The 13,501-nt window shown below is 43.1% G+C and overlaps 1 protein-coding gene across 4 annotated transcripts; it reads left to right on the top strand.

The window, feature by feature from the left end:
- The first annotated feature begins 524 nt into the window (after positions 1-524).
- Positions 525-12,713, top strand: LOC147059613 (multiple C2 and transmembrane domain-containing protein 2-like). Of its 4 annotated transcripts, none has more exons than XM_085906955.1 (22): positions 525-638; positions 3,050-3,592; positions 4,714-4,825; positions 5,933-6,075; positions 6,153-6,229; positions 6,406-6,520; positions 6,674-6,706; positions 7,702-7,857; positions 8,042-8,172; positions 8,244-8,430; positions 8,942-9,035; positions 9,103-9,205; positions 9,529-9,631; positions 9,798-9,899; positions 9,977-10,051; positions 10,558-10,677; positions 11,414-11,527; positions 11,677-11,718; positions 11,808-11,917; positions 11,988-12,097; positions 12,175-12,272; positions 12,419-12,713. In XM_085906955.1, the coding sequence occupies exons 2-22, from the start codon at positions 3,098-3,100 to the stop codon at positions 12,464-12,466; spliced, it is 2,568 nt and encodes an 855-aa protein (XP_085763081.1). In that variant the 5' UTR covers positions 525-638; positions 3,050-3,097; the 3' UTR covers positions 12,467-12,713. The 4 variants fall into 4 exon arrangements, with proteins under 4 accessions (XP_085763081.1, XP_085763082.1, XP_085763083.1 ...); XM_085906956.1 differs by having other exon boundaries at positions 7,705-7,857; XM_085906957.1 differs by lacking the exon at positions 6,674-6,706.
- The last annotated feature ends 788 nt before the right edge of the window (positions 12,714-13,501 follow it).

A 13,501-nucleotide genomic window follows, 5' to 3' on the forward strand; every position in this document is an offset into this window, starting at 1 on the left:
CCCCTCAATTGACACTAAAGTGAGATTTCTTTGTTCAGTGCGACTCCTTCAAAAAAAAAAATAAGCATAAGAAAAGGCTAATTATTTTTTATTACTATTCAAAAACCCTGAAACTTGAAAAGTACTGCACGTTTATTTGCAAACTGTGTGGTTTTCCCGTGGAAATGAACCACTTCCTGCACAACCTTCGCAAAGAAGTGTTAACAACTCGACAAAGCCAAGATAAGAGTTACTGACAAACAATCGAATCGTTTTTTTTCTCGACATTTTGATGAAAACAAATTCCACACAAGAAAACAAAAAGAGGACTTAGAATATGATGTGAATTTTAAACTCACGCAACAAGTCTCTGGGTTTAAATACAACATACTTTGTTGACGATTTAACACTAGACATGTATCATAATTTCAATGTTGAAAAGAACACCGAGAGATATACTAAGCTCCCGGAAAAGCTTTTATTTTTATATTTACCGGAAGCACTTTGTTGCCTACTATAGACGATTGTCTAATGTCGGGGGGGGGGGGGGGACAGGTTGGAGACTCGCAGTCGTCGAGACTCGAGATGTGTCACAGTCGCGCAGGGAGTGGAAGTGGACTTACGTCGTGGGGAGAAACGTCTCCGCCGTCGCCTCCAAGGTAAATAAACGTCAACATTTGTTTGTGTACTTTAGTGTCCAAGAGGGCGGTTTGTCATTCAGGCAAGTTTATTCACAAGAGCTTCGGGAAAGTTGTGCAAAAAAAGTGAGAGAACGCTTCCTGCTCCTGCATACCACGGCTCTTATAGCCCCCTTACCGATGCGCTGCGACATATTGCGACCGTGTGTCATGTTTAAGGCTCCATGTACTGAACTGTATATTTTGACTTGGAACCACCAAAATGACTATCAAGGCGAAGCAGATGGTCACAGAGAAAGGAAACTAATTAGAAATTTGACGTTTCTAGAGGCTATTTGGTGATTCCACCTTTGCATTTCTGTTACAGACTCTCCACGCTTTGCTTTTTTCAATGTATTTTTTAGGTACTGGTATATTTGAAATAAGAAATGTAGTATTTTTGTCAAACACAATGTGAAACATTTTTTGGGGTGAAAGTTCATATGCGTTTTGATTGGTTGGACTTATGTGATGTCATACAGGGGTGAATATTCAAATATTGACTTGCCACAATATTAATATCCACTGATTGTTCACTCTTTAAAACTGGTTAACTCTGGGACAGTTAAGATACTTTGCTTGATGTGTGGCGGACCTTCGTCATATGCCGAACCCCAAACTCCTGTTAACCTTAACCCTAACCCACTTACCATAACCCTAACTCAAACTCTGACCTTTCCCTAAAACTCATTCTTAACCTGGAAGCCAAACCCCAAAATGTAATCCTTAAACATAAACCAACTGAGACCTTCTTAATGACTTAGAAATGAATTCAGATGTTTGTTCAGATAAAAACTGACCACATTTTGATCGTCGCAGTTAACTTGTATACGGCGACGGCCTATTTCCTGATGCATACTTTGGTCTGATGAGCGACAAGGAACGAGCTCCCCGTCGTGTTCCGACACGACGCTCTCGTTGTTTAGCTCGCACACTCACCGACTGACAGCAAGACAAAAAAAAGAAGCCGAGGCGTTACGATCCGGTGAAAATCACTTCTCTCTAAAGTTGTGTGATAAGACTTTCATTTTGTGGGTTAATGACTTGATTTATGGTTGGAAGAGGAAGTCAAATGATGTGGAGAGATTGCATGAGTGAGTGTACTCGTGATGCAATCGCATCAAGTCAAACCCAGTCCTGGTTGATTTTCAATATATCTTATCTATTAATCAGCCTTGCAAAAGAACACCACATTTATCCTCCAGCTGTGTTTTGTTTTCTTAGCCATCACTGTCAAGGTCACCGATGGGAAGGTGCATCAACATTTGTCTGGCCATGAACATTGGGTGCTTGTTTCTTTTTGATAATGTGTCCATGAAAAGTGTACTTGTGAGCTGATGTGATTCCATTATGGACTAATGCTCTTACTCAGGTTTTGCCTGCCCGGTGTTTTTTTTTTTACTGAAACTGTGTTGTTTAGCTGTGCTCCTAATCCCCATATTTGGGTCGGGCTGCAAACCTGTGACGCAAGCACTTTGCTGGTTTTGATCTGCAGACGCCGTGTGGTGCACAGGTTTTGTTGTGACTCGCTTCACTAGCTGGAGGCAAAGTAGGACTCGCATACATTGCCAACTAATTCTTGAATCCGACTCGGCCAACATTTCCATAATCAAGAGTAATACAGTGCTTCGCAATTGTTTTCTGCCCCCAAAGGAAAAATAAAACGTTTCAACCTCCCTAAATTCTCTGCCAAGATGACGGCATTTGTCCATACAATTGTTATGATTACACTTTTTCATAACATTGTATCCTTATTAACATTAAAGTAAACAAAACAAAGTCAAGGTACAAAAAAAGTAGAATGAAATTTAAAAAGTTTGCATTATTTTTTGTAAGAGAACAGCTTTTGCCTGAAATGAAGACAAAAATAAAGAAAAAATCTAATAAAACTTAACAAATTTTAAACTTTTTTTTTCATTCATCTGTTAATCTTTAAAAATATTATTTGTCTGATGAAATGATTTTTTTCATTGATATATTGTAAAAAAAATTAATAATTATACATCCAGAGTACATGGCATTTTTTTTACACAAATTGTATCTATTCATAGCTTGGTGAATAATAAAAAGAAAATGTTAAGATTATCCCACCTATGCGGCATAGACTCTCGTGTTTGGTGTCAAGTCACCCTGGTTGTGTATTGTGTTTTGTAAACGCCACATCATTGTTATGGTGTTTCTTTCCTTTTCTTGGCCTCAGTCCATCGCCATTTAGCACCTTGTTCAAATTCCGGAAAGGTGAGTTTGAACATCTAAATTATCAACACTCTACTCATTGCAACTTGAGACAAAAGACAGAACTCAAATACTGACAATTCTCTCAATTGTCTTCTTACACTGGTCTAAAATTACGAACATTAACATTGTTCCTTTTTTTTTTCTTTGTGCCATAGATGTTGGTGAGCATTCGCTAAAGAAAGCAGGACGGCGACAGTTCCAGCATGCTGCAGCACTTCCGACGGAAGTTGCGGCGGGACAAGACGGGCGGGAGGAAAAAAGGTTCCCCCGCCTCCCCCCTGGAACCGTCCCCCGTCGACCACCGCTTCAGCTCTTCGGTACCCGACATGCGAGACTTGAGGCGGGACGTCTACGGCCCCGTTGCCTCCTCGCCCTCCCTCCGTAAGAGTCCCGCGCCCTGCTACAGCAGCCCGACCTCGCCACTTGCCCATCCTGCCCGACGAGGTGGCTCAGTGGTGGGAGGGGGAGGAGGAGGAGGAGGAAGTGAACACACACCGAGCCTGCCTGCAGACTACACAGACTGGACGTCTTCTCAGGAATCGTTTAACAGCGTGCACATGGGCGAGGAATCCTCAACGTGGCAACGGCTATCCACCCGAAGTGGCGGCGGCGGCCCCGGCGGAATAGAGGCTGAGGAGCTCGCCCTGCCCGAAATGATGACCGTGTACAGTCCGGACGGTGCGGACGACGGCTCGCAGGTATGTTTTGGGAGAAAAGATTTAAAAAAATTTGTGGACCTGGGCAGATCTGGGCATGTGAAAGTCTCTCTCAGTAATTGCATTCATGTTTGTGGTTAACTGTTAACCTCTCACACACAGGCACACGAAAGAAACCCGATAAAGAAATCATCTGAGTTTCTCAGATATACGACAATCAGTTATCAGGATTTTATTCTGCCAAATCGGAATCGCCCTCCAAAAAAATCCGTCAGCCCCAAATAAAAATAAAATCAGTCAATTAATACTACAACTGTCCCTGTTGCTCAGGATGGGTCCTGGAACATGAGCTTTTGTTTGAACAACACAACTGAGTCTTAAGGGTTTGATTCTGCTGCCTCCAAAGTATTTTTTTGCATTCCACCGTAACTAATATCCCAGGGCGGCTGTAAAATATCCCATCCGGCAACTTTTACTGTCAACATTCCTTCGCAGGTGTTCGTATGATTGCGTGTGTGTCACCAGGATGCGGATTTACTCGTGAACTCTGCATCACTTAAAATGCTTTAGTTGTACGTGGGCACATAATATAGCGTACATTGAGCAGCTAGCCATTAGCAGCCCCATCAGGTGCTAACTTGCTGGACTTTTCTCTGCGTCGTCTTGAGAAGTTTACTCCATGGCTTTATCCATTGAGCCTTCCTTGCCTGTCTATATTATTAGTTTAGTGGATTAACTGCACAAGTGTACTCAATGTGTACACATTGTCAAGTCAGGTGAGCCCCGTGATCAAGAGTTGTGATGTAATACCTCATGCTGTTTGCAAATCAGACTCATTGCCGCCATTGTGCATCACCTGAGCGATACGAAAACTCGCCATTGAGTAAATAGCTTTAGCGGCGGAGGCACAAAAGCCCAGGTATTGTCCACATGGTGTCTTGTGTCATCGCCGCCGCCCAGCTGTTGGCGAGGACATTAAAGACCGGCTTGCTCCTCTGAGCTTGGGCTCACTTGGAGTTGAGGTCCGGTACAAAACGGGAAGCGCGGCATGTTTTGCTAGCACGTCTTGCTAGCACATCTTTGATGACGTGATATAGGTGAGGAATGTTTTTACACTAACATCTGTTGTAGACTGAACTGTGTGTGCATGTGTGTGTGTTCAGTATAACATGGAGTCCTCCAGCACTATTGAGGGCGGCAGAGACTCTCTGAGCTCCTACCTGCTCACCATCAACCTGAAGGAGGGACGGAATCTTGTTATCAGGGACCGCTGCGGTACGAAGACTTCAAAACGGCTTCATGTTAAAAAAAAAAAATTCTTATCGCATTTCCTTTTGCTATTCTTATCCGTCATCACGTTTCACTTCAGCTCATTTTACTGACAATAGATACTCACCTATCTAATAATCTTATAGTAAACACGTATTACTGTACACAAAGTGCTCGTTTAAAGTAGCTGAAGGGAACCGCCCAAAAAAAAAAAAAAAAAGTCTTGTCAAAACAATGCATACCATCATCTAAATCTACTTAACAAGAACTCCTCCGCTTTAGTAAATGGATTCTCTGGAAACCCAAACGCCAAACCGCAAATTTGCTTAATAGATGAGCCTTGCAGGAACACGGAAATAAAAGCTCGATGGGTTTCTACCTAAATGGATTTGTAAGTTTGCCTGATAATGTCACGGCGTGTTAGCGAAAATGTTCCTGCAGGTAAAATTCCAGGTGGCGTTTTTTAAGCCATCTGAGCCTCGCCCTGCTACTGTATGTTTGCTTACCGTCCGCCCAACAAGAGTCCAGGGCTCAAAGTCCGACTTTTCTTTGTTGGGACGCCAAGAAGCCGTTTGTGTCAATAGCCATTTTGTTATTAACATGACATTGGGGTTAACCATCAACAGGCAGATGAAGGATGCACTGCATTTGTTTTCGCGATTTATTGATTGAAATTGCAAGTTTAGGTTCAAATTGAGTGTGCTCAAAGATAAATCTGCAATGGAAGAAAAAACAAAATGCATTCGCTGTATTCACTACGCTAATTAGAAAAATGTGGCTTGGACTGGCAGTGGAAACAGAACAGGAAACCAAAATGTAATCTTGGAAGCGACTGTTGTTTTTCTTTACTGGAAGCCACATGTGGCAACTTCCAGTCGATGTTGAGCAACATCTGACTTTTTATTTTTTTTAATCCAAGTTGACCATTTTTTTTCCTTTTTCACATCTATTTTAGGCTCTTGTGATCCAGGCTTTTTTGGGGAAAAAAAACTTTGCAAAAAAATCTTCAATGTGCTAATTTAGTCATCAAATTAGTCTTCCATATTGCAAATTTAAAAATAACTGGCTTTTGAAAGAGTAAATTTGGTTTGTATTGATTTCATACATTTTCAGGCACCAGCGACCCTTACGTGAAGTTCAAACTGGAGGGCAAGACCATCTACAAGAGCAAAGTGGTCCTCAAAAATCTCAACCCCATGTGGAGTGAGAACTTTTCCATCCCCGTCCGGAACCTCAGCCAGTGGCTCTACGTTAAGGTGGGTTGCCATCATGTTCTTAAAAAAAAAAAAAAAAAAAAAAGGTCACCATGATAACTGTGGCCGTGTCAACTCAGGTGTACGATCGTGACCTGACCACCGACGACTTCATGGGCTCGGCCAGCATCCTCCTCAGCGAGCTGGACCTGGACAAGTGAGCCCTGTCATTTATTTTTTATTTTTTTTTATTAAAATTAAATAATTGTATAAAAATAAAACAAATTGAAATTGTCTTTGACAGTTAGGAGATTATATTTTTGTTTTATTGAAGACTAATTTGTTAGATTTAAATTGATCATTTTTATTTTATTTTTCTTCTCGTCTGTGCAGTGTCAACGAGCTGTGTCTGCGTCTGGACGACCCCAACAGCCTCGAGGACGACATGGGCGAGATTCTGCTGGACATAAGCCTCAAGCGAAGAGATGAAGGCAGCCGCCGTGGACCAGTAGGGGGCGCTTTTGTTCGCCTTGATGCATGGCTTCTAGCTGCAGCATATTTGTTGTGCATTGTCTTGTAAGTGTTGCGTTCTGTCATCCACCGCTAACTAACGTGACTGTGCTTTGTCTTCTGCACCTAACACGCATGCGCCGACCCACAGCGCTGGCCACAAATCCGAAAACGCAGTAGTCGGGTAAGCCACGCCCACACTAACAATGTGTTGTGTTTGTATTTAACCTGCTCAAAGGATCGTAATAGAACATCGTTACCGTTTTCATTTCCTGGGATGTTCGGTGAATGAATATTAGGTTGTATTATAAGGGTAATAAATATAGGTGATATTATAAAGTTCCGATTTATTTATTTTTTTCTTTCACAGAACATGGGTCCAAGTTTTAGTCGAATCAAGTTGAAATTTTAATCGAGCGAATTCGTTTTAAAGAAGACTTACAGTATGAAGACTAAATAGTGTTTGATGTTTCTGAAAACAAATTGGGTTGAAATTTTCTTCCATGTTCACAAAAAACATCTCTGTCTGATTTATCGACCATTACACTGTTATTTTATTTATAATTGTTTTTAAGAAGGAATTTGGCTGAATCTCTCTCGGGACGTTGTAGTTGTGGCTATCCAGAAATTTAGTTCAATATAAACTGTGATTTATTGTTATTATATTTTTTTTCCAGTGAAAGTGAGACCCAGAACCGCAGTGAGCCTTGTTATATATATATATATTTTTTTAGGTCCAACCTGCCGTGTTTACTGTTTGATTGCGCGCATGCTTTTAGGAGGCTATTGATGACACGTGCATGTCTGCATGATGCATGCCACCACCACAATGCGGCACTGCCTGCTTCACCGAGCATGTGCCATAGATAACACATTAGGTACACCCGCACGGTCCGGTGCCGACCACGAGGCAGACGTGGGGGATGAGAGTATCATGACTTGACTGGAGTCAGATTTATTTGCAGGACTTGCTCGGATCAAACCTATGAAACTTGATTTTTACTATTGTGAGACGGGACTTAGTGACTAAAGTAACTTGGGACTTACGAGAGACTTGTTAAGCGAGGTCCGACTTGCACATCTGTAATTTCCTCCCACCTCTGCCAGGAGCTCCTCAAGGAAGAGCCGGCGGGCTCCATTTAACTGGCACTCCGTCTCCCATAGTTGGCTTCTTTCCAGCAGAGCACGCGACTATCTGAGGCGCTGAGGAAGAGCCAGCTTTGGACTTCGGTGGTCAAAGTGACGCTGGTGGAGGGGCAGGACGTTCCCGCGGACTCGCCGACCGGAGAGGTCTTTGTCCGCTTCCGGCTGGGCGAGCAGCGATACAAGAGCAAGGTACAAATAAATAAAAGACTCGATAAATTAAAAAAGTGAATGAATAAATAAATAAATAAATAAATAAATAAATGTTTAGTAACTTATTTTTAAATGCTAAAATAATGCAGCAAATATTCCACATGATGCTCAGTCGGTCGGGTTAAAGAGCAAACTTTATTTTCTTTTCGTTCCCCTCATGCAGAATGTCGGCAGGGTGTCCAAGCCTCAATGGAGAGAGAAGTTCACCTTGAACTATTTCCAGGACGGCACCAGCATGCTAGAGGCAGAACTTTGGTCCAAAGAGGGGCGACGATCTGAGGAGTGTTTGGGAGTGTGAGTCTCCGTACGCAGACTTCTTTGGTATAAGTCGGTTCTGCTTTGATTGGATTTGATTCCTCACGCAGGTGTGAGGTGGATCTTTCTGACGTCCCCCTAGACAAGAGGCAACTCTTCACGCTGTCGTTGGACTCGGGCCGAGGATGTCTGGTCTTCCTGGTCACGATCAGCACCTGTAGCAGGGTGTCTATCTCGGATCTCTCCGTGGCGCCACTCGACGATCCAGTCGAGCACCGTCACCAGCTGGACAACTATGTCAGTCCCAGTACAACACACTTGTGTTTCTTACCTCCACCAAAAAAGCCCAAGATCTTTTTTTATTGGCCAAACTACAAATGTAATTTAAAAATAAGCACACTAGATGGCAGCATTTGTCCGAAAAAGAGTTATTTTGCATTATTTGCAGCACGATAATGTTATGCAAATTATCAGATTTCCCCAAGATGTCTAGATTGGGAAATCATTTAAATGTTATTAAAAGCTAGCAAAATATTTCTTCATATTGACAATTTTTTGCCCTCCCCCTCAAAAGAAACCTGATTCATTTTGTAAACAAAAATTATGATTCATTTCTTTATAATGGCAACACTGAAACTTAACTGCTCTTAAAAATTGCTAAATGTCCCCTTAATCCTAGTGCAAAAAAAATTATTTATTGATTTGAAAATTAACAAAAAAATGTAAGATAACCACAAAAAAAAAACATAATTAATACCAGACAATAATGTTGCATTTACATGAATTAGCATCATGCTTGTCCTTTCAGAGCCTTCAACGGTCCCTGAAGAACATCAGCGATGTGGGCTTTCTCCAAGTCAAAGTTATCAAGGCCTGCACCCTGATGTCCGCCGATCTCAACGGTAAGCTCAAGCAAACACATTGCATGCTGGGAACTCGCTGTGAGCGTTTGTGTTTTTTGTGGCGCAGGCAAGAGCGACCCCTTCTGCGTTTTGCAACTCTGCAACGACAGACTGCAAACGCACACCGTCTACAAGAGCCTCCAGCCTGAGTGGAAGAAAGTCTTCACCTTGTTAGTATTCTCCCAAAGTTATAGCATTCATTTCAATATATCAATTAAATAATGCCAGCCATTGATCACAAAAAAGAATTTAGATACTGAACAATCCACACAGCAACCAAATTTGAGAAACACAAAAATTTGGAACCTTAAAAAAATGTGAGACCTGTCGCTATATTTGTACATCACGAAATTTTTAAGAAAATGTGCCGTACAAAGGAATTTAGCTACTGTGCACAATGAGCAAGTTACACGCTGTCTAATTTACGACATTTAAACTCCAAAAAAGGCACTTATCATGGAATTAAGGAAACATTGTTGTTGTGTGTTCCCAGTCCCGTTTGGGACGTCCACGAGGTTCTCCTGGTGACGGTTTTCGACGAGGACGGAGACAAAGCTCCGGATTTCCTGGGAAAAGTGGCCATTCCTTTGCTCTGGGTACCAAGCCGCCTCCTCCTTTGTCACACCTTCCCAACGGCGTCGCGTCTGCATCGCGTGTCACGCCGAGACGTGATCCGACTCGACTGGCGGTCCGGTTCACGACCCGGTCGGTCCCGTGTACTCTGACCCCTTTTTTTTTTTTGTGTATTTGTGCTGGACGCAGATCCGCGGCAGGCAGCAGATCACCTTGCCCCTGAAGAAGGAGGACCTGGGCGGCCTGAGCAAAGGAAACATCACGCTGGAGCTGGAGTTGATTTTCAACCCCGTGAGTCTACATCCCAGAACTTGTTAAAGCTCCAACTTCCTCCGACTTTTTTATTGATTTTAATATTTGTAATCCAGATCCGTGCCAGCATAAGAACATTCCAGCCCCGGGAGAGACAATTCATGGAAGATAATCCCAAATTTTCCAAAAAGGTATGCGACACTTGTGATGATCCGACCCCCCCCCCCCTCCCCAGTTGATCGGATCCAGTCCAAGTGTTTCCTCCCTGGTGGAAAGCAGTAAAAGCAAAAGCGGCCCCGCTGCTTTGAATTGAGCGTTAATGGCCGCCGACCGTGCCGTGTTCTGCCACATTAGTTTGATATACACTAAGTGAGACAGGGTGCCAGAGCGGGTGCCTGACTGTCTGTACGCCCCACAAAAGCCTCATTGTTGCCACACAATACATCGCCCGCTAACGCCCAAATTGGCTTACAGTGGCTGTGACGTGCGCTGCCGCTCCGAGTGCTTGTTTTCATGTTGGACAAAATCAGGTCAGATTTCCGACGTGGAAACTCCCCCCCCACACACACACACAATCCTGCGTCGGAGCCCCGGATACCATAGCGCAGCTCCATGCAAGTTTTTGTCAACATAAAAAAGGGACTTGTGATGTTTTCCACCGCTGTCCTTGTGATTTTATTCCAAATTTGTTTGGCAGGCTCTGGCCAGGAACGTGCAGCGTGTGCGGGCGCTCTACCGGGCCATCACGTCCACGCTGCAGTACGTGAAGAGTTGCTTCCAGTGGGAAAGCGTCCAAAGGAGCCTGCTGGCCTTTGTGGTGAGTTTTTGACATTCACTCTGTTACTCGACTTCATTTTTGGCAATTGCAGGCAAAATAACGGTGAATGGAAACTGAGAAGGGGGCGGAGCTAGACACATTAACAGCGAGTGACTTGATTGAGGAACAAATCGGGAAACATTGGCTTTGATTGATCCCACTTGTTTATCCTCAAGTTTCTGGAAAGTTCCCAGAAATGGATCAGAAAAGTGGCGCCTCCCTTTTCCAAGCATGTTCCGGGATCCCGTGGCGTCTGTCTTCACAGAATAATGACTCCATAATGCTGCTTTTTTTTTTTTTTCTTCGTTTTTGTAAGCCGAACGGACTTGGGCGGTCCTCGTCGAGGGAGATTTTGACACAGACCACTGCATGGCCATCTGCTCTCATCTTCTCACTCTAAACGAGATGATTTTTTTATTTGCTTCCTTCTTCCTAAATCCCTACTTTGGCTCAGCTCCCAGGGATTACCGCCCTGGCATGCCGCGACTTCCTCCAGCATTAAATTGGGAGATCCCGCCGGTAGTGACATTTGGTAGCTGTGTTATTATTATTATTATTATTATTATTATTATTATTATTATTATTATACACACAATATGGATTGTGTTTCATTAATGTGTGCCTTAACACAACAAGTGAGGTTCATCATTTGCAGGAAGTAGTAATGGTTCAAACAGGAATTGCAGTAATTGCTGCTCTCTTATTGGCTGATGGATCATCAATGACTTCCCTGCAGGTGTTCCTCTTGATGGTGTGGCACTGGGAGGTCTACATGCTTCCGCTTATCCTGGTCCTGCTCATCTCATGGAACTACATACAGATCTGCTCCGGGCAAGACAGTCAAGACCTGGTGAGTGTCATCTATTCTTTACATTTTTAAAGGAGGCCTTTGATTTGACATTTAATTTTTGTTTTTCCCACGTTGTCCTCACTGAAAATGAACAAAATTGATCAATGTATTCCTGCGCTAACGTGAATGTTGACCGCGGTTCTTCTCAGAGCAGTATAGACGTAGGCGACGAAGAGGATGACGACGAGAAGGTAATAAATTCCAACCACCAAATGAATAAACGCCCAACGAGATGTGGACAACCAAGGCAAGCGTGTTAATTTGCGCCGCTGACGGTCAGGAGTCCGAGCGCCGAGGTCTGATGGAGAAGTTCCACATGGTGCAGGACATCGTCATCAGCCTTCAGACCTTCCTGGATGAGGTGGCCAACTTTGGGGAGCGGATTAAAAAGTAACCTTTACATGAGCTCACATTTCATATTTGGTCAGTTTTGTAAGAGAATTTTATGTGTTTTTTTGAGCACGTTCAACTGGTCGGAGCCCTTCCTGTCCAGCCTGGCTTTGCTGCTCTTTAGCATGGCCACCGTGCTCACCTATTACATCCCCCTGCGCTACATTGTCTTAATATGGGGTAAGAGCCACTCCTAATACATTTAGTATTTTTTTTTTTTTTGAGGGGTTTAGAAGACATTTTTTCCTGAATTCCAGGCATCAACAAATTCACCAAGCGATTGCGCAACCCATTCGCCATCGACAACAACGAGGTGCTGGACTTCCTGAGCAGGGTACCTTCAGATGTACAGAAGGTAAGATTAGTTTGGGTTGACGCAAACACCAAGTTTCATCTTCAGCTTCATGTTAGTTCTTACCGAGTCACATGACAAGAAAACAAAGATATTTTTCTTTTTGGTGGCGTTGTCATAGTTGCGCTTTGTCTTGATGTCGTTTCAAGGTGCAGTACAGCGAGCAAAAAAACGTCAAGAAAAAGAAGACCACGTAAACCGACCAAGACTGAGGACTCGCCCACCTTTTTCCTTTTTTTTTTAATGAACTTTTTACTTTTCAATACTTTTGAGAACTGAAACCACACAACAACAAAGGACAGACTTCTTTACTTTTTTTTTTTTTTCATTTACTACAATTTGATGTACTCATGTTTTTATGTATTATATATAAAGATACACCTCTAAAAATATATTTATTATTGCCTGGCATTAGAACAGCAATAAATTTACACTTACACAAAATGAAGTGTCTTTTTTTTCCGCCCCCCCCTCTCTGAAAATGATTTTTTTTTTTCAATAATTGTGAATTATGCCATCCACTTTTTCATCACTTTGTGTTTGCCACATGTGACTTTCACAAGGTCACGCACGTGTTTACGTGACAGAAGGCGTGACGATGTCGCCGACCCTCACACCTCAGCGTCTCGTTAGCGTCAGCGTCGCTACTGAATATTAATGAGCTGCCGTCCAGGAAGCGGCAAGGTCACGTCACTTGGACACCCGTAGCGTAAGACTTTACCTTAATGAAGATGCAGCTGCACATTAGCAAGTCAAATCACACCTTCACGTGCCACCGACATGGTCGCCGTGGTTGCGTCTCAGAGGACTTGTTCAACCTCATTAGCAACATCAATTACTACACAGCAATGGAAAAAAAAAGACATTTTGTAATATCACAGGGAAATTGTAATTTAAAAAAAAAAAATCATACGCTTACAAAGACAATTTGTAATGCCACAAAGTAGGAATACGAAGCAACCGCACAAAAACGATAAGAAATCATTACTCCACATTGATCACACGTACTGGTTTTAATGAGCAGGTTTGGGGGTCCCGGCATCCCTCCCGGGGAGGTCTCACAGGGTTGGCCATGACGGTGACATCAAACGTTGCGATTCAGGGGTGCCCGAGGCGACTGCTGTGATTGACACCCATCGTCAACTCCGGGTGGCCTTTTAGTGTCACAGTGATGTCTGTCTGTGTTTTGTGCCTCCAAGGAAAAAATTGTGACCTAATATATCGGTTTTGTG

This window comes from Syngnathus leptorhynchus, chromosome 3, assembly GCF_054491065.1.
Source record: "Syngnathus leptorhynchus isolate UIUO chromosome 3, UIUO_Slep, whole genome shotgun sequence".
Taxonomy (NCBI): domain Eukaryota; kingdom Metazoa; phylum Chordata; class Actinopteri; order Syngnathiformes; family Syngnathidae; genus Syngnathus; species Syngnathus leptorhynchus.

Coding starts and splice junctions, on each gene's coding strand:
- LOC147059613 (XM_085906955.1), top strand. CDS start 3,098: ATGCTGCAGCACTTCCGACGGAAGTTGCGGCGGGACAAGACGGGCGGG. Junction 9,206..9,528: donor TGGAAGAAAGTCTTCACCTT/GTTAGTATTCTC, acceptor GTGTGTTCCCAG/TCCCGTTTGGGACGTCCACG. Junction 10,052..10,557: donor ATCCCAAATTTTCCAAAAAG/GTATGCGACACT, acceptor TTTGTTTGGCAG/GCTCTGGCCAGGAACGTGCA.